The sequence below is a fragment of the Lepidochelys kempii genome, chromosome 2 (assembly GCF_965140285.1).
Source record: "Lepidochelys kempii isolate rLepKem1 chromosome 2, rLepKem1.hap1, whole genome shotgun sequence".
Classification (NCBI taxonomy): Eukaryota; Metazoa; Chordata; order Testudines; family Cheloniidae; genus Lepidochelys; species Lepidochelys kempii.
The window spans coordinates 203154099-203175898 of record NC_136381.1 but is presented as its reverse complement, the minus strand read 5'-3'; the positions used below and the strand labels follow the sequence as shown (position 1 = coordinate 203175898).

The following is a 21800-nucleotide window of genomic DNA, read 5'->3' as shown; positions in this document are numbered from 1 at the left end:
ATTGAACTGAGAGCTGCATGAAGTGTATGAGCTGTATGTGGAAAGATGTGGCATACCAGAGTTGCACTGTACATCTTTGTCTTTGAAATTATTTTATTCTGGTCCATGATTAGTTAGCAAAAAATTTTTGCCCAAAACTTTATTCTTGCCAAAAGATGCAGTTTGGGTTCACTTACCAAATATATATTGATGTCAGCAAATTGATTTTTTTTCTTTACCAAAATAGTTTCAATATTTCCAACAATGAAAGTTAAATTCACCAGGGATTCACAAAATGGAGGAGGACAAGGTGGTGATGCCCCCTGTCCTTACACTCAATAGCTCAGTGGACAGGGCACTCAGCTCGATGGGGGAGACCCCGGTTTGAATACCCACTCTGGAGGAGGGATTTAAGTGCAGGTCTCACTCCTCCCGGATAAGCGCCCTAGCCATCAGGTTATATGTTCTCTCTCTCTCTCTTTCTCCTGTTGAAGCTGTTCCACTTTGTATACATATTTCTATATTCTTTGGGCTAGGGAGAGTGAATGAGAATGACTCCATAGCCCAGTGGTTAAAGCATTAATTTGGGAGGGCGGCCCCCGTCCCTACATGAGCACCTAAGTGCTTGGGTGCTTTTAAAAATCCCACCCTATATTGAATTTTATCATATATCTCAGTGTTTATGTGGCTCCTGTCAGCTTCTAGCCTCTTATTTCACAACATCTTGAGTAGAAGTATGGTGACACAGAAATAAACAAAGCAATTTATCATGGTGTTTTCTACTTCAGAGGGCTTTACAGAAAGCAGTACTTCGGCAGGATATTTTCATAAATCTTTTCCAAGTAGACCTTTGCTTTACCACAGATGCTGGGCCAAATTCTGATCTCCGTTACAGAAATGTTAATTCAGAGTAACTCCACTGAAGTAAAGGGACTTACTGTGGATTTATACCAGTGCAACTGAGAACAGAACCTCACTGGATCCCCATTGCTCGAATATTCTGCAACCAGAAAAATACAGCATTGATGAACTATATTTAGATAATTCTCATAAAGTTAAAGCAGGTCTTCGGGAGCCCCAGAAGTAGACCAGTAACCAGTAGTAGATTGGACTTTTTCCTACATTTGTGTCTGTCTAAGAAGATGCTACAATGAGCCGTGTAACTGTTGAGGTAGTCAAATGTAACATCTCTACACTGAACTTGAATTGCTAGTGAGGTCACAGACTAATTCCCTAAATCTATCTCAGAACTTGAACAGACTAATCACTTTCTTTCTTACTGAAGAAAATTTTCCCGTTTTTGGCCAGCTACTTTACTTTTCTTGCTAAAATGATGATTACTTAAAACTTTTTGTTTTATTGTGATATTTCTCCATTCAAGACTCAATTAAATAGAACACAGCTGTTCTGAAGAGCTCTTTCCTTCCTCTGTCAGTGTAGGTGAATACACTTTAGCAGTTGTATGATACTGAAGGAGTAAGATATTGCTCAGTGGGAGTAAGGATGCTGGGAGCATTAGCCCTGATAACAAATGAAAACCAAACAAAAAAGAAAGCTAGCAAAACTAAACAGCTTTATTATACGATTACTGAATACCATTTAAGAACTGGCCAAAGTGGGCAGCTGATTAGGAAGTTTAGGGCAGATCCATCTTCTGTGATGATGACCAGACCTGGCAGCACATTTCTGGCTCACTCAGCCCTTGACCCTGGCAGCCAGGCCTAGGCAGGGAGTGAAAGGGGCAGGACCACCCACTTCTCACGCTGGCCACTCCGCTCTGGATCAGCGTGAGAGCCTACCAGTCGGCTGCCTGGGAGAGAGAGAGAGCCTGGTTGCAGGAGGCAGCAGGCAGCAGTGGGTGAAGGACAGAGTCCCACCCACCCCCAGCAGACAACTCTGGGGAGCATTTGCACCTGTATGTCCCTCCTACACATTGCTCCTGCAGGTGACAACCAGACTTTTGATGTCCAATCAGTGTTTCTGACCGGACACCGTCAGGTGTCCTTTTTCAGCGAGACTTTCCAGTCAAAAACCGGACACTTGGCAGCCCTAGCCTCCGTAACAGAAGGAGAAATCTCTTGTTAGCAAATTAACAATAGAAGCTATCAGCATTTTTTAAACATAGAGTGCAATATCTAAACACAGTAACATGAAAAGGGGGTTGAGGGGAAGTAAAAAAGAACAACCAAGTACTAGCAATGAAAGACTGATAATATTGTCCAACTGAAATTACATATCCCATTGACCACAGAGTCCATCTTTTTAATTTATAAAGCTAGCTTTACCATTATTCCCACTGGCCTGTTTTACTTATAGCTCAATAGTTCCAGCTCCCTGGTGCTCTACAAATTACATTTAGCTGTCATTTTAAAAACCTTGTATATTAATGTAAGTAGATAGGGAGGAATGCTTTGAGAGAGGAGTTATATCCTATTAACAGTTACTGATAAGAAACACTTTCATACCTTCAGCGCCTTTTTTCTCTCTTTCCTCCAAATAGTTGACCTTATCAACTTGTGGCCACTGATTATCGTTTGTATTACTGTGGTGCCTGAAGGCCCTATTGAAGGCCTTATTGTGCCAGGTATCACACAAATACATAGTAAGAGAGAACCCCCTCTGCCCTGAAAAGTTTACAGTTTAAAGAGTTTAAAGAGACAAGACACACAAAGGATGGGAAATAGGAAGTAGTGTTGTTCCAGCTTTTATGGTGGGGAACCGAGGCACAGAGACATTAAGGGCCAGATATTCAAAAGAGCTCCACACCCATTTGGCACCTCCATGAAGTGGCCAGGCTGAGCTTAATGAAAGAGATTAAAAAAAAGGGGACAAAGCTAATATTTAAAAATAGAAATGGCAGTAAAATAGCCTGTTAGTAATGTGATCTGAAACATTCATGATCTCTCACTGTAGCTTAATGATATTTAAACAGAAATATTGCTGACTGACTGGAGTTGATACTGTTCTTACATTGTTGGCATTGAAGTTGACACAACCTACTAACTCCTTTGAACAGCAACATGATTTAATTCTGCCATAATCCAGTGAAAATGGATTTGTTCCAATAATTTCAAACTGTGATAGTACTTAACCTAATCCATACATGAGTTTTACTACTGATGGCACTGTTAGAGAGAGAAACAGACTTTTTTCTTATTTATAGCAGTGTTTGCAAGTGACTGATGTTCACACATATATGTTTATAGTTTATAGTTTGCAAGTGACTGTTCACACATATGTGTTTATAGTTTATAGTTTGCAAGTGACTGTTCACACATATAAGTTTATAGATGCATTTGGGGCAATCAGATGTAAGATGTTTCATGCATTTTCTTATTTTTGGTCAGGTTTTTTTACTGCTTTTTTTAAGTACATTGAGATAAGAGTGATGCTCCAGGTCTTTTTCCCCAAGTGGTTACAGTTAAATTCACACTCAGCAGTGTGTATGAGTAGTTCATATAATTAAGTTCCAGTATGCATGACCAGGCATTTTTGAACAATGATTTTCACATTTCACAGGTTGCCCATTGACTTAGCATAGTTAGGTTAGCGTTCCTCATGCTCTTCCCCAGTCCCTATCCTAATGTTATGCCTTCTGTAACTTTTGTCACCTTTCTAATCACCCCTCATTTGGAGTTCATTAATAAATCTATGAAACAACACTGGTCCTTGCACTGATCCTTGGAGCACCCCAGTGTTAAACTGAATGCTGAAAATAGTGACTGAATTTCTGCTCACTGTCTTCCATTTCTTAGCCATTTTCTATTCCATGACAGCACTTTGTCGAGTTCAGACACTTTTCAATATCCTCTGAGTAAGTGGGAGCCTCAGGGAGTCACATTTCAGCCCCTGGTTCCCCTCTTGTCTGTAATCTGCTCCAGCCTTGTACCACTAGGAAATCACTTCTCCCTCCATAGTGGCTTAGCTGTGCTGGCCAGTATGTTGGAGTGTAGTCCAGTCTCCACCTGTTCCCACCCATACCCTACTCTCTCTTCACTGACCTGCACAAGAGGGTGAGTCATGGCCTCCACACTGCTGCTGCCCTTCCCCTCACAGTATGACCTACAATGTGGGTAGCCCACACAAGCAAATAAGGGGGATACCTTCTTGCCCTTTGTGATGACTTAGTTTCTTTACTACCATCTGTAAAGTGTTTTGTTTAAGACTTTTTGAATATCCAAATGAATTATATGAACTGATTATCCACATATTTTTATAGACAGACTTTCGAAGAAGATTAGTTGATTATCGGAGAACAATCTTCCTTAATTAACTTAATAGAAGTGATGCTGTTTTGTCTCTATCCTGTCAAGTTCATCGAGGTGCTTTGTATTTCTATATTTAATCTTCGACTATTGGCTCTTCACATAATGTATTCATTCTGGTTCCTCCTAATTCCCATTTTATGCTATTACCTGCCTTAGTCTGTGTTCCTTGGTATTGGCTTCATGTAGGCTGGATTTCCATATTATGAAGGATTCCTATGTTGGAATAACTTCTTGAACTTTGTCTTCCAATTCCTCTCTTCTAAAGGGGAATGAATAACTGTCTCTCCTGCTTCAGTAGCCTCTATGCTGAATGTAAGTATGCCAGTTTTTCTCATTGTTAACTTTAGAGTCGTCTTTACCAAGGCTTCGTCTTGTGCAGAATGGACCTACTCATCTTATCTATGGGTTAGGCTACCTTAAGCAAATCAGATCTGTGCTTTGGTCCCTCTTCTGGCTCTGTCTGTTTCCATGACCATTGACAGCCTTGGTCCTGACCTTCAAAACCATTAAGGAATCATGCCTCAGCTACATTAGATACTATATCTCTAGCTGTGAATCACCAAGACAGTTGCTCTTCTCTGGAACAATTCAATTCACAAAGCTTGTGGAAGAACATGTGAAAGACAGTGATGAGATGTTCTTAGACAAGGGGATCCTGCTGTTGAATGAACTTCCAGAATAGATTACACAAATCCAGAGTCTGACCACCATTAGCTCATGCTGCAAGACATTGTTCTTTTGATAAAGCTTCCTCCACCTGTCTAGAATGACATTTACAACAACCACTACCCCATTTAGAAAAACCATTCCCCAACATTATCTCAAGAAGCAGTATCTTGTACCTGAGAAGGAAAAAATTCAAAGGAATCTGTGAAGTACACTAGGGGTCTTGTTATACCAATTTAAGTAATGTGGGACATGCTTAGATCCCATGATTGTAGACTGTGGAAGGAAAGGGATGGGGATGAACCATTGCGTCCCTAATATGTAAAGCAGAATCACAGGAGGGACAGCAGTTACTGCAGGCTCTGGGCTGTTCTGGCAGCTGCGACAGCCCGACTGTGGAACTCAACTTTTCTTAGACCTACTTGGAAAATTTCCGACAAAAGTTTTTCATTAGAATTTGCTCATTTGTTCAAATCGAAACCTTCCGCAGAGACTGTTCGAATTTGACAAAGTTCCTCAGGAAACCAGGGCTGATAGTGCTCCATGAAAGAATGTTGAGGCCCTGTGCACTAAGGCAGTTGGGAGACCCCCACCTTCCCTGTCCCTGGGAGAGAGAGGTCCCAGGGCTGTGTATCAGGTCCTGCCTCTGGGGGGCATCAGGGGGAGGCTCCAGGATGAAAGGGAGTTGTGGGGTGGGGGGGTGGGGATTTGTGAGAGGCCCTAGGCATGGGTGTTCTAGACCAGTCCCAACCTGGACTTATCGTGCAGTGGTTCCTGTCCGGTGAGGCTGACCCAGCTTCCCACTCCAGCTCCCATTGGTTCTCATCACATTGTGCAGGCAGGGCCCTCCTGCTGCAATGCCCAGCCACCTTCCTGGCCTTCATGATTTTTGTTGGCGTGTGTGTGTGTGGGGGGGGGTAGTTCTGACCCCCTCAGCCAGTGATTCCCCCCTCCCCCAAGATGCACCAAGTCATCTTGGTTAAACTGAGCCTGCTGATGGAGCTTTCAAAATCACTTCCACAGTCTGTGGCTCTGAGGCAGCCACTGCCCTGGAGGCAGATACCCTGTTTACAGGATTCATGACTCAGGAGCAGCCAGCCAGGCAGACTGCCAATGATTCAGGCATCCCAGGGCTTACAAAGTCAATAGTTGGGGGACAGCTAGCCATGGAGACGCTCTCCTTTTTGCTGTGGATTTCAACGGTTTTGGTTTTCATTCTGAATAGTTCCCTATGGTTTTGTTCCTATCTTTCTCTGCACACCTCTAATTGTGCTAACCCCTGGACTTGGTGTAGGGAGTAGATCTGGCCCAAAACATTATACTACATTGTGTGCTTTTATATAAAATTTCAGCAGTGAAAAGGTTAAACGCTACAATTTTCCAACTCACAGGGTTACTATAATTCTCTTCCGTGAGCAAGCTCACTCTGTGTACAGCATGTGCTCATGCAGATTCAAATGATGAATTGGGAAGACTAATCCGCTGTACAGCCTTGTGTAATTCCACCACATGTGCAGTAAAATCCTATTATGCAACGAACGTAACCTGGCAGAAAGGGCAATGACATCAAGCCCAAATCGTGTCCTCTGTGACATGTGAACTCTGAGAACTCTTTCTCAGGATCCAGCTTTAGGAGCTTTTCCAAAAAAGTGTCAGGCAGCACAACTTCAAATGCAAGTGACAACTCTGTGAGAATGTATGTATATGCTGGACACCTCTTAACTTAGGTTGTAACTCTTGATAGATGTGAAGAGAATTTTTAAAAAATATTAATTAACATAAACTGATGATGATTTGTGGTCCCTCAATTTTGAACATGATCTCTACCACAGGTTTACATATAGGTCCTGAGATGACTCAGGAATCTGATCCTGGAACCACAAATCTGCCTGCAGTAGGTACAGGCATTTTTGTGGCAGGCCAGTGGCCTGCTGGGAGAAAGTTATTTCTTTTTTCTTCCTCCTCTCTGTTTTCATCTTTGAGGGCAAGGCGCTTCTCCTTCTCCTCCTGTCTGATGGAGGATATGGCACCTTTGGGGTAGGTTGGCGGCTTGCTGTTCCCAGCTTGTGATGTCCACATCCTTTTTTCTTAAGATATACTTTGAGTGCGTCTTTGTAGCATTTCCTCTGACCGCCACCGGATCTCTGACCATGGGTGAGCTGAGAGTAGAGGACTTGTTTTGGGAGATGAGTCTGGCATCCGCACACAATGTCCAGCCTAGCAAAGTTGGTGCAGGAGGATCATTGCTTCAATGCTGATGACATTGGCTTCAGCGAGGATGCTGACGTTAGTGCGGTGATTTTACCACTTGATGCGAAGGATCTTCCGGAGGCATCGTTGGTGATACCGCTCCAAACTTTTGAGTTGCTGTTGATAGGTCACCCAGGTTTCGCATCCACAGAGGAGCGTAGGAACAATTGTCTTACAGACCTGGATCTTGGTGTCCTGCTGTAGGTCACGGTCCATGAAAATGTGTCGGAGCAATTTCCCAAAGGAAGCACTTGCGCACTGAATCCTGTGCTGGATCTCACTATTGATTTTTGCATTTTGAGAAAGTTGGCTACCAAGGTAACACAAGTGCTCAACTGTCTCCAAAGTCTGACCCTCGGTGGTGATTTGTGATGGGACATGTGCAAGGCCTGAAGCAGGTTGATAAAGCACTTTAGTCTTCTCAATATTGAGTGAGAGTCCTAGGCTTTGGTAAGCTTGTGCAAGACAATCCCGTATGGACTGAAGGTCATTCTCAGTGTGCCCAAGGATGACACAGTCATCAGCATACTGAAGATCAGTAATGGACGCTTTGAAGACTTCAGAGTTCGGGCAGAGATATTGAAGATTAAAGAGCTGCCCAGCCATTCTGTATTGAATGTCAACTCCATTGGAGAGGTGGTCTTTAACAAGGCCCAAAATGACTGCTAAATAAATGGAAAACAGGGTTGGGGCAATAATGCATCCTTGCTTAACCCCAGTTTTTATTATGAAAGGTTCTGTCTCAAGGCCATTACAGAGAACCATGGCAGTCATCTGATCACTGAGAAGCCTTAGGATCTTAATAAATTTTGGACGGCAGCCAAATCTAGCCAGCACCTTCCACGGGGCTTTGCGATTGACAGAGTCAAAGGCCTTTGTCAAATAGATGAAAGCCATGTAAAGGTACTGATTTTGCTCCTGAGACATTTCCTGGATTTGGCGGGCAATGAAGATCATGTCAGTTGTCTAGCAGGATGATCTAAAACCGTCAGTATTTCCTCAGAAAGGGGAACTAATCGGTTTAAGAGGACACAGGCATGAATTTTCCTTGCTGTAGATAGCGAGGCAATGTCTCAATAGTTTCCACACTCCGACTTACCTCCTTTCTTAAAGATTGTGGAGAGAGCAGTTCTTCTTGCTGCCCGTACATTATCTCTGTTTTCTATCAGGGTGCGAACTTTCCATGTAGCAAAAGTCACTGTCTTTTTATAGGTTTAACCACAGGCAGAGTTATCCCACTGGATGCAGTAATCCAGCCAGGATCGTATGAGACAGCCTAGGTTTAGGGCACCTTTTCTATCCCTCTCCCCATGAAGAGTGAGCAGAGGGGATCCTAAAGAGGACTGCTGAGTCACGATAGTAGCTACCTGTCTCAGTCCAGGTGCCAGATGACCATCTAACTACCACTGCCTACATGCAGATTCATGGCTAGGGACTGCCAGGTTCACTAATCCTGTCCCTGTCACCACTAGTCTGTTGCTGCAGGGCTTGGAAGGATATAAAGATGTTATTTCCCGTGGTAGAATCCAACACATGATTTCTTTTAATATAGGGAAGCTGGTGCACCTACCGTGACCACACTATCATGACAAGCTGGAGGTCTGAGGCCCAATGGTAGGGAAAGTCCTAGATGACTGGAGATCTCCACTTGCTGCAGCCTTCATCCACTTTCACGGCCTTGAAATCTGAGGACCCTCTTCCACTGATCCACAACTGAGGACTCCGGGAATTGGACCGTGCTTTGTCTGGGACCTCCTCTGTATTCTGGTGATGAATACATTAGATAATGTTTTTGGATCAGACAGACAAGGCAACAAGGAACAAACAAAAGACTGAAATAAAACTCATTATATATACTGGATATTTCATTAACTTATAAAAATGAACTGTTTGGGGGGAGGGATAGCTCAGTGGTTTGAGCATTGGCCTTCTAAACCCAGGGTTGTGAGTTCAATCCTTGAGGGGGCCATTTTGGGATCTGGGGCAAAAATTGGGGATTGGCCCAGCTTTGAGCAGAGCGTTGGACTGATGACCTCCTGAGGTCCCTTCCAACCCTGATAGTCTATGATTCCATGATTTTTAAGAGTAAAAATTCCTTTTAGTCCAGTTTTCAGGGACGGCAGTACATTCTCAGTTACCTGAAAAAAGTACATTCACTAGTGTGATTACTTGCTTATTCTGAACTTGGAGCTATTAGCATCCAGCAGCATTAGGCACCAAGTATGTGACTATGGTCCTTAATGATAGGATACAGCAATGCTGGTGATCAAGGGGAAGTAAACATTGCCTGCTGGTTGATGACTGGCAAATAAAGGGAAATAACAGAGGTTGACAGAAGGAAATATGTTGAGAACAAAACAGTGGAGGGGTTGGAATGTTGAGAAGGGGAATGATCTGGAGAGGATCTTTCTCTAACAAATTATTCCACGGAGACAAAAGTTGGAGGACCACCATTGTAAATGATCCAAATACATGTAACTCATTGCGGTGGGTGTTTGTTTTCAATTACAGTATACTAGGGAATAATTATATCACTAGAGTTACAACAGCCACTAAGTACTACAGCTAGAAAAAACCTATTGAACCTGTCTATCGTTAAATAAATGGAGATCTGACACTGAATAGGTAACCAAACCCTTTCTAGATTAGTGTTCTATAAGAGCTGTATAGGTCAACCTGCCACCACTAATGTAATTGGTACATTGTAATGCCCTTGGAAAATAACTGGGGGAACTGCAGACAGCTTTGATCCAAAAACTATTCACGTCAGTGGGAATCTTTCTGTTGACTTCAGTGGTGTTTGGATCAGACCCTAAAAGAATAATTTTGTTGTTTCCCTAACTGTTGGATATGTAATCTGGTAAACTCATGACACTGGGAGGTTACTGTCTTTTTAAATGGAGTCTCCTCTAAATCTGTTGTAGGAGACAGGAAAAAGGAAAATAGAGGAGAGTAAAAGTAAGCAGTGCACATAAGGACAAAGGAAGAAAGTCAAGTGGCTGCAGCAAGGACTGCTTAGCTTTTTAGTTTTTGTTCAGTGAAGTTCAAGGAAGTGTAATTGAAGGATTTCAAAATTGTGAGTTTTATAACTGCAACATCCTTTGCAGTCGGTGAATGGAGAGAGGGGGAAAAGTGTGAGTAAACAAAGAATGTAAATGTGGATATATACTGCTCTATGTATGCTAGAGTCCATAAGTTATCTACTAGTATATGAAAACTACACTCTATATTATGCCTTAAACATACTAATATATTGTATTAAAAATTAAAAGAACATTAAGGTTGCAGAGTCAAACACTCCAAAGTTACGAAATGACAGAATTAAGGTTGCCTGTGCCATCTTAATTCAGCCCCCTCCTACATGTGCATTATATTATTGTGACTTTATATGACACTGAAAGTTTGTGGCAGAGCTAAGAATGGAACTCAGCTCTCTTGGGTACCAGTCCAAAGCCTTAAACACAGAAACATCTCCTTGTTGTTCTTACAACCCTCTGTCTTATTCACTGTCCATTCCATGCATCTACAAGGTCCTGTAGATCATGCAATTATAGACTGCATCATAATGTGTATATACACAAGAGGTCTGAATTTTTTAATAGAAGTTCCGATTTTGCTGCAGCCAGGAACCTGACATTTTGTTTTGTCCTCTTGCCCTGCTAAAATCTACCTGCAGCTGTCTTTAACTCTCCAGCTTTTCCCGTGAACAGAACGGAGTTAAAGCACTGCTGGTCCTGGCTCAAGCATACCCCTGCTCTTATTTGCCATGGCAACTGGGAATGAAGGATATTTAATGCAGATACAATAAGTTAGACTTACCAACTAATTTAGGAGGTGCTTGCTACAGAATTTGGTACTACTATGCAGCAAAATACTCAGAACCCTGATTACACCTTATCAACAAATAGCCAGTATATGTAGCCTCAGTACCATCTCTGTATTCTAATGCCATTATAATACCCTGGAGACGTCCCCTCTAGGTCCCTGTCCAAAATTTTGGACCAGCCAAAGAAGACACTGCCCCCAAGAGAGTCTGTTTGCTGGTTTTACTTTGATCCTTGTGTATGTTGGGACAAGATTTAGAGAGTTTAGCTTGTGCTCTGTGCCCTTTCAATGCTCATGCAGTACAGGTGCTATCAACAAAGCTCATGATTGTATGTCTCACAACTGAGACTTAAGCAGATCTCAGTAGTTGGAGGGGGAAACGCATCATTTGGTCGGAATACTTATCTTTTAAAGTTTCTGGCATTATAAAGGTAGAGTGCTGCTTGAAACCTTAAAGTTGTTTGGTTTTTTGAAGAAAGGTTAGTATCTCAGTTTCCGCACAGACTCCCAGCTGAAGGCAATTTGTGTTTATTTTGATAGAGGGAGTGGAGAATAGGTAGAAGTAGCTGTGAATGAGAGGGTGACCATAAAATAGTCACCTCTGTGTTGCTGAGAACAGCTATTGGGCTAGTTGGATTGCTCTATGATGAGATTTTTCTTTTGTTCTGCCTCTCCCTCCTGTCCTTGATGTGCTATTCTCTGCCTGAAGGATATTAAAATATATTTTGAGACTTTGGATCTTACTGTAAGGGAAAGAAAGGAAGCTTTCTGATAGAGAAGTAGCCAGGGGCAATAAAGAAAGCCCATAAAAATAAAGCTACAAAGGAAATCTTTTTGGTAGACAATGATTTGTTGACAATGGCAATGCCCTTCTAGCTGAAGCTGGAAAGGAATTCTCAGAATCAAATTAATCATTTCAGATAAAGTTACCAATAGAAAATGCAAAGTAATGCACATTGGAAAACATAATTCCAACAACACATATAAAATGATGGGATCTAAATTAGCTGTCACCACTCAAGAAAGAGATCTTGGGGTAAATCTCTGAAAACATCCACTCAATGTGCAGCGGCAGTCAAAAAAGCAAACAGAATGTTGGGAACCATTAGGAAAGGGATAGATTATAAACAGTAAATATCATATTGCCTCTATATAAATCCATGGTACACCCACATCTTGAATAGTGCATGCAGATGTGGTCACCCCATCTGAAAAAAGATATATTGGAATTGGAAAAAGTTCAGAAAAGGGCAACAAAAATTATTAGGGGTATGGAATGGCTTGCATGTAAGGAGCAATTAATAAGACTGGGACTTTTCAGCCTGGAAAAGAGACAACTAAGGGGGGACAGAGGTCTATAAAATCATGACTGGAGTGGAGAAAGTAAATGAGGAAGTGTTATTTACTCCATCATAACACAAGAGCTAGAGGTCACCAAATGATGTTAATCAGCAGAGGTTTTCTTCACACATCACACAGTCAACCTGTGGAACTCCTTGAGCCAGAGGATCTTGTGAAGGCCAAGACTATAACAGGGTTCAAAAAAGAACTAGAGAAGTTCATGGAGGATAGGTCCATCAATGGCTATTAGCTAGGATGAACAGGCATGGTGTCCCTGGCCTCTGTTTGCCAAAAGTTGGGAATTGGTGATAGTGGATGGATCACTTGATGATTACCTGTTCTGTTCATTCCCTCTGGGGCACCTGGCATTGGCCACTGTTGGAAGACAGGATACTGGGCTAGATGGACCTTTGGTCTGACCCAGTATGGCCGTTCTTACACCAAATGTATTTGCTAGAATGTATTAATATATATTTTTTAAAATGCCTGATGCCTGTAACATTATTGCCACTAATTCAGTGCTTTAATGGCTGTTTCTGTATTGTTAATGCTAAAACTATAACAAAACAATAGAAAAGAAAAAAGAAATTCAGCTACTTCTAGAGTGGATAATAGCAGCTGTTTAAAAAAGCATAGCGGCCAGAAACAACAGTTTTGCAGAAGAAGTGAAGAGTAACATTGTATCCAATTGAAACTATAGGAGAAATTTAGCTAGGCAGAATGTAATTTTAAAAAATGGAATTTGGCCAAGTGATATGAGTTATAGTAATATTCTTTAGAGGCTTGCGATTCTCTCTTTCAATCAGAAAACTAAAAAATTTTACTGATGCTCTTCATTTTGGTTACGCCAGTATAGACTGATGTATTGGTTGCTTTTCAACAAATGAGTGACAGGAAGTAGGACCAATCAGATTTTCCCAAAGGTTTTGATAAAGGAGATAACAGTAGTCCTACCCTCTCTCTCTTTGCTTCTTGCTTTGTCTTGCTCAAAGATGCTCACAATAAAATGTGCTTGCTTCATCATGTCTGCATGAAAAGGAATAAGAAATTCAGGATGGGGAAAAAAGAGGGAATAAGCAGGCAGAAATCTCTTGCTTCTGATCTCCCATTTCTACCCTCTTTTATGCTGGTATCTTTGCTTGCACTGTCTTCACAGCTTACAAAATAGGGTGTTGAAAACCCAGGGTAGACCCATTTTGTTTCATCTACCCTATCCTTCTTTCCTCCCTTTCTCACTTTTCTGTTTTCCTTCAAACTGGGAGCCTTGTCCCAGCTGCAGGTTAAATTTACTAACCTACCTAAATGCTGCCCAACTGCCTCCAGAGAGCTGTGACTGAGTTGGGAGAGGAACAATTGGTTTTCCTTTGAAGCATCCTACTGGAACTTCAACTACAATAACACTTCAAGGGTAACAGCTACATCCCCTGCTAGGCTCAGCCCCCGCTCTCAAGAGGCCGTCAAGTTGATTTTACATTAAAATTTAGATTAGACAGCTGAATTGTAAGCAAATTTGCAGTGCCCGGTACCATTTTTTTAACTGCAGAGTTGAGAAGAGAGAAAATAGGGGGACAAGGACAAGAGCGCCAAAAGCAAGCAGCTGTAATCTGCTCTTCCAATCCATCTTTTCTGAGCTCTCCCATATTTATATACGTATTAGCTATGCATTTTTAACGATAGCTAGTGGCCCAGGGACCATGTTTAGTTTTATTTCATGAGAACTGGAAGTAGCCTTTGAGCATTAAATTGTTGCCAAAAGAGCAGTGAGATGGATAGGATATAGGAGTCTCGGGGTCAGGCACTCCCAAAAACAAATTTCAAATGAAAAAGACTTAATCCAATAACAATGATCCATCCCACTGCGAACATTAGTGGTCTGGTGGTATGCTTGAAGTGGCTGAAGGTAATTGTTTTTGCCTTTGTGACTTACAGAGATGGGCCCAAGCTGCATACTACAATTAGAATCTAGACTGATTTACCCCAAAATCGGTGGGGTTTGGATCCAGGGTTTTGGTGTGAGCTCAGCTTTACTCACAATGTGCTTGAACTATGCAGCAGTACAACACCAACACACTGGCAATAATTAGTTCCTATGCTGAATTATCTGGGTGAATTACAACCCCAGTGCTTAAGACCATCAGACTGAATGTCCTATTTTCCAAGGATGGTGTGACTTTAAAAAACAAAAAAACAAAACAAAAAACTTCCTATTTACATAACGTAATTATTAAGTGACAATTTGACACTAAATAGGCAAGTTGAGTTTTACATTAAAAAAAAAGTATTTTTTACCCAGGCTACTAACCGGTATTATCGCAGTTAACATGTAAAAGGGAAGATCTTTATTGTCATTAATTTTCACAGATAAAATGTAAGTATTATAATACTCATCTTATCTGAAATACAAGGACTTAGAGTTTTCACTTGCCTAAGTTTAACACCTCAGATTTGAATAACTGTACTTTAATTTCTATTTTAAGTCACAAGTCTGATTAGTTTAAATATCTTTGAATTAGTGAAGTGATACACTAGCTACTGGGTCTTCTGCTAAGGGATGATGAGAAAGCCAAGTCTGATGATGAATCTAAGGTAAAGATATTTCATAGTAAACATGGAAGCTTCAGATATCAGAGTTAACATAGTGGCAGATACTCCATTAAAATAGGAAGTGCCAGCATCAGTTAAGATTTCAAAGGAAAAGGTGGTTTGAGAGAAGTAAGAAGCTTCATTAAACTCCATTAATGTTCCCAGTAGATAAATTTTGCATCTAAATTAATTCCTTGATTCCACAGAATGCAGCACTACTGAGCTTCGACCAATGATGCAAAGAGATTTACATGAGCTGAACATCTGTGATTTCCTGACTGACCTTCTAAATACAATTTTTTGTTAGAATTACGTTAGTTGCAGCTTTAATAGTTTGGATTTTTTCAATAAAAAGACAGCTGTTTGAATTTAATTCATTCTATATCCTTACAGGGTCTTCATTCTGGTGCCTACTGGACATTGTTCCTATAAAGAACGAGAAAGGAGATGTAGTACTGTTTCTGGCCTCTTTCAAAGATATAACAGATACAAAGGTGAAGATTGCTCCAGAAGATAAAAAAGAAGGTCTGTATAGTTTCCAACAAACACTGATAAATACTATTGATACTTCACGTTTTGAGATATAGTCACCATTAAATAAAGGAGTTGGGGTGGAAATTCTTTTGAAGTTCCCTTTTAAAAGTCAAAAGAATACATTTATGTAGGACTTATGGGGCTAGAAATGTAACCAAAATCAAAGAACTAATGATATGGAAAATGCAATTTTGTTCCGTTTTATATTCGTTTTAATTTAGATCTTGCTCCACATTCTACAAGTTAAGTATCAGGGGATAGCCGTGTTAGTCTGTGTCAAGGTTCCTTCCCCACTCTGAACTCTAGGGTACAGATGTGGGGACCTGCATGAAAAACCCCCTAAGCTTATTTTTACCAACTTACGTTAAAACTTCCCCAAGGTACAAACTATTTTACCTTTTGCCGCTGGACTTTATTGCTGCCACCACCAAGCGTCTAACAAATATATAACAGGGAAAGAGCCCGCTTGGAAATGTCTTTCCCCCCAAAATCCTCCCAAACCCCTTTCCTGGGGAAGGCTTGATAAAAATCCTCACCAATTTGCATAGGTGAACACAGGCCCAAACCTTTGGATCTTAAGAACAATGAAAAATCAATCCGGTTCTTAAAAGAAGAATTTTAATTAAAGAAAAAGTAAAGAAATCACCTCTGTAATCAGGATGGTAAATACCTTACAGGGTAATCAGATTCAAAGCATAGAGAATCCCTCTAGGGAAAATCTTAAATTACAAAAAGACACAAAAACAGGAATATACATCCCATTCAGCACAACTTATTTTATCAGCCATTTAAACAAAACAGAATCTAACGCATATCTAACTAGATTGCTTATTAGCCCTTTACAGGAGTTCTGACCTGCATTACTGCTCTGGTCCCGGCAAAAGCAACACACACCCCACCCGCTCCAGCTTTGATAGTATCACCCCTACCCCACCCGCTCCAGCTTTGAAAGTATCTTGTCTCCTCATTGGTCATTTTGGTCAGGTGCCAGCGAGGTTATCTTTAGCTTCTTAACCCTTTACATGTGAAAGGGTTTTTTCCTCTGGCCAGGAGGGATTTAAAGGTGGTTAGCCTTCCCTTTATATTTATGACAGTCTGTATCCACAAAAACAACAAGGAGTCCGGTGGCACCTTAAAGACTAACAGATTTATTTGGGCATAAGCTTTTGTGGGTAAAAAACCCCACTTCTTTAGATGCATGGAGTGAAAATTACAGATGCAGGCATTATTATTCTGACACATGAAGAGAAGGGAGTTACCTCACAAGTGGCAAACGAGTGTTGACAGGGCCAATTCAATCAGGGTGCATGTAGTCCACTCCCAATAATAGATGAGGAGGTGTCCATTCCAGGAGAGGCAAAGCTGGTTTTGTAATGTGCCAGCCATTCCCAGTCCCTATTCAGGCCCAAATTGATGATAAATTTGCAAATAAATTTTAGTTCTGCTGTTTCTCTTTGACGTCTGGTAAGCTAAAACCTCTCCAGCACATTATCAACGATCTACAACCTATCCTGGAAGATGATCCCTCACTCACAGAGCTTGGGAGGCAGGTCAGTCCTCACTTACAGACAGCCCCCCAACCTGAAGCAAATACTCACTAGCGACTACAGACAACACCACAGAAGCACTAACCCAGGAACCAATCGTTTCCTACTCTGTCCCCATATCTACTTTAGCAACACCATCAGAGGACCAACCACATCAGCCATACCATGAGAGGCTCATTCACCTGCACATCTACTAATGTTATATATGCCATCATGTGCCAGCAATGCCCCTCTGCTATGTACATTGGCCAAACAATATAATGATTGGACATGTCTGCATAAAGATGTTTACTAATAGGATTTTCTTTCAACCTTTGCTGTCTTCTCTCTGTCCTATACAGAAAAGACCTTCCACCAGCTATTCATTGGACATAATCAAAGAGGGCATAGCAAAACTTACTGATTTCTAAACTATTGAGCATGTCATTTGCAACCACTGCCTTGAGTTCCTGTCATCTATTCTATTCTGAATCCCTCAAAACCCCACTGAAACTACTCTTGCCAAGATCCTTAATGATTTCTTAATGGTCACATCTCAGGATATCTATTCCAACCTCATCCTCCTTAACTGCTCTGCTAATTTTGATGCTGTTAATCATGCCTTCTGTCATAAATATAAAGGGAAGGGTAAACCCCTTTGAAATCCCTCCTGGCCAGGGGAAAGCTCCTCTCACCTGTAAAGAGTTAAGAAGCTAAAGGTAACCTCGCTGGCACCTGACCAAAATGACCAATGAGGAGACAAGATACTTTCAAAAGCTGGGAGGAGGGAGAGAAACAAAGGGTTTGTGTGTCTGTCTGTAGTCGTCTTGGCCGGGGACAGAACAGGAATGGAGTCTTAGAACTTTTAGTAAGTAATCTAGCTAGGTATGTGTTAGATTATGATTTCTTTAAATGGCTGAGAAAAGAATTGTGCTGAATAGAATAACTATTTCTGTCTGTGTATCTTTTTTGTAACTTAAGGTTTTGCCTAGAGGGGTTCTCTATGTTTTTGAATCTAATTACCCTGTAAGATATATACCATCCTGATTTTACAGGGGGGATTTCTTTATTTCTATTTACTTCTATTTTTTATTAAAAGTCTTCTTGTAAAACACTGAATGCTTTTTCATTGTTCTCAGATCCAAGGGTTTGGGTTTGTGGTCACCTATGCAAATTGGTGAGGCTTTTTATCCAACATTTCCCAGGAAAGGGGGGGGTGCAAGTGTTGGGAGGATTGTTCATTGTTCTTAAGATCCAAGGGTCTGGGTCTGTAGTCACCTAGGCAAATTGGTGAGGCTTTTTACCAAACCTTGTCCAGGAAGTGGGGTGCAAGGTTTTGGGAAGTATTTTGGGGGGAAGGACGCGTCCAAACAGCTCTTCCCCAGTAACCAGTATTAGTTTGGTGGTGGTAGCAGCCATTCCAAGGATAACGGGGGTAATATTTTGTACCTTGGGGAAGTTTTGACCTAAGCTGGTAAAGATAAGCTTAGGAGGTTTTTCATGCAGGTCCCCACATCTGTACCCTAGAGTTCAGAGTGGGGGAGGAACCTTGACACCTTCCTTCCTGAAATCTTGTCCTCCCTGGGCTTTCATGATGACGTTCTTCCCCTGGTATTCTCCTATCTCTCTGGCTGCTCTTTTGGCATCTCTTCCACTATGTTGTCATTCTGCTTCCATAGGATCCCATTCTTGGCACCCTCCTCTTCTTGCTCTAGACTGTTTATTTGGGTGATCTCATTTGCTTACACAGCTTCAATTACTATATTTATACTAGTTGATTGCCAAACTAACTGCCCATTCTTGACTAATTTCACTTCATCTTGGCTCAAATCTCAGATTCTGTCTCTGACCTTCCCTTCTGAATGTCTCGGCAGCAACTCAAACTTAACATACCCAAAAAAGAACTCCTCATGATGCCATCCTTGAAATTGCCACTCATCTTGTGCTCGCTCAAACAGCTGAGTTTTCTTCCACACTGCTCCTATGTATGTAAAGTTCTCCTTGAATTAATCTGTATGTAAACCACTACCTTCTCCCAAAAATCCACTGCTGCTATGAAGCCGACAAGAAATCATCCAAGCAATGATGGCTAGGTTGTACAATAGCTTACCAATGGAACCACATGATGTTAACTTCATTTCCTAGGTCATCTCTCTACCCTTCAGTCTTGTTGTTTGTCACCCTTGCTTGTTGCTTCTTCTTTCAAATCAGACAGTAAGTTCTTTGGGCCAGGAACCAGATCTACTTGTATGTTTGCACAGATTCTAGCACAATGCATTCCCAATTGCTATATGCTTCCCCAATATAAATAATAGTGACTGGTAGTAATGGAGTCTACAAATCCCATACTGAGCAGAGGCAGAAGGAGGAGGGGAGCTTCTCCTGCCTGCAGGCAAGCAGTTTGACCACACTCCCATGCAGCTGCCACAACTGCCAGTCATGGAGGGAGGCACCTCACCTGCAACCCATGATGGGGGGGAAGGCCTGCTATAAGAGGAGGATGATCAGAGAGGGAGAAAAGGCAGAAAGGCCTGGGACAGGGAAGGGACAACACCCCTGCACCAGGTTGCCTCCAGGAATAAGGTCCAAATTGACACAAGCAGACCCCGGGCCTAATTAGAGGCTACAGTCCAAGAAGTGCCCTGATCGGGGACTAACCAAAGGAAACCAACAGGGAGCAGTAGAGACCCCCTGCAAAATCACACCAAGGACCGGTGACACAGGCGTTAGAGGGCAATGAACAGTTTCAGGCTAAAATGACAGGCTTGAAACGGCCTATATAACATAGCCAGAAATTTGTAATATTTACTCTTTGGCCTGATTCGGATTTATATTAAGATTATTTCACACCGCTCTGGCAGTGTACAGGGGATTGAAAGTGGCTGTAAATATATATAATAAATTCCCACTGACTTTAATGGCTGCATGATCATTAATACTTAAGGATACTTTATAACAGCATGTTATATACTAAAGATCAGTTCCTGCTATTATTCTGCCTAAAAGCTCCCACTGAAGTCAGTCTTGACAGACAATGGCAGGATAAGGCCCTACTGCTTCAATTCTGCACTCATATATGCACATGCATACCACCAAAAGTTGGGAAAAAGTGTATTTAAGGGACTGTAGTAGTCTCTCTGTCAGACAGCTGCTATGGCAATCTGCTACTGTCCTTCAAAAGTAACTGTTATGCATTTAGTGCCGCTGTTTCTTTTTTTTAATTAACAAGCTCTTTTGCTGGATAGTAAGCATGTTGTAACTTTCCACCGTTTACACTGTTAATTTGCCTTTACAAAAATAGATTGTTTTCCCAACCCAGTAATATATCAGAGAAATCCCACCATCCTCCTTGTTTCTTTAAAAATACCTATAATCAAGCACTGTTGTAAAAGATAGCTTTTCAACACCCTCTTTGCCAGATTTGGAATACTGTAACAAAATTGATGGTCTTTTCTTTCCAACGTACAGAAAATCTCTTATTTTAGAAAAGCAATTGTTCCCATCAGAAAGGAGGGGAAAACAGTAGTTGTTTTGCAGGGCAAAAGTTATTTCAGTGCTATGTACTAAATTGGGAAGCCTATTGGCTAAATTCTGATTGTGCTTACATCTTTTTAAATCTGAAAGCAAGCAGATTTAAACTGGAGTTACTGAGATTAGAATCTGGCCCTCAGTGTTGGAAAGTTTAGGCCTCTATTCTGCTTTCATATACACACAGTAATGTTCTTTGACTTCTCTGGCGGTTACAGTTGTGTTTCTTAGAAAATAATTGGCCAAACAAGTAAAACTTGAGTCCTGATTATCAATGCTTAATCTGAAATCCTGTAAAAAAAAATTTATGGTGGAGGAAATTAGGCTTCGGTAAGAGGGGCAATATTCATTGTGACAGTATTCAACCCCCTAAAGTACCTTATGGAGACCATTGTATTACATTTATGAATGTTTTCTGTATGATTGAGTTCTATTCCATGGGGGAGGTATACCATAGCTCCTCCAGGAACTAAAAATAACAGGGGATGATTACCTTTGGTAATCTGATTGGGGTGGGGAGGAGTTAAGGCTGAACAGCCTCCCAGAGAAACTAAATGAATTGTTTGCATTGTTCTTAATGGCTGAGGATGTGAGGGAGATTCCCACACCTGAGCCGTTCTTTTTAGGTGACAAATCTGAGGTATTGTCACACACTGAGGTGTCATTAGAGGAGGTTTTGGAGCAAACTGATAAATTAAACAGTAATAAGTCACCAGGACTAGATGGCATTCACCCAAGAGTTCTAAAGGAACTCAAAAGTGAAATTGCAGAACTACTTACTGTAGTTTGTAACTTATCATTTGAATCAGCTTCTGAACCAGATGACTGGAGGATAGCTAATGTGACCCTAATTTTTAAAGGGCTCCAGAGGTGATCCCGGCAATTACAGACCAGTAGGTCTGTCTTCAATATTGGGCAAATTGGTTGAAACTATAGTTAAAAAACAGAATTGTCAGACACACAGATGAATGTAATTTGTTGGGAAAGAGTCAAAATGATTTTTGTGACAAGAAATCATGTCTCCCCAATCTACTAGAATTCTTTGAGGGGGTCAACAAGCATTTGGACAAGGGGGATCCAGTGGATATAGTGTGCTTAGATATTCAGAAAGCCTTTGACAAGGTCTCTCACCAAAGTCTCTTAAACAAAGTAAACTGTCATGGGATAAGAGGGAAGGTCCTCTCATGGATCGGTGACTGGTTAAAAGATAGGAAACAAAGGGTAGGAATAAATGGTCAGTTTTCAGAATGGAGAGAGGTAAATAGTCATGTCCCTGAGGTTTCTGTACTGGGACCAGTAC

General features: G+C 41.3%; 1 protein-coding gene across 1 annotated transcript in view; it reads left to right on the top strand.

Moving 5' to 3' along the window:
• Nucleotides 1-21800, top strand: part of KCNH8 (potassium voltage-gated channel subfamily H member 8) — a 394139-nt gene that overhangs the window by 132585 nt on the left and 239754 nt on the right. The window contains exon 3 of the mRNA XM_073333523.2: nucleotides 15306-15437. Coding sequence (XP_073189624.1) covers nucleotides 15306-15437 — 132 coding nt within the window. The remainder of the gene's footprint in view (nucleotides 1-15305; nucleotides 15438-21800) is intronic.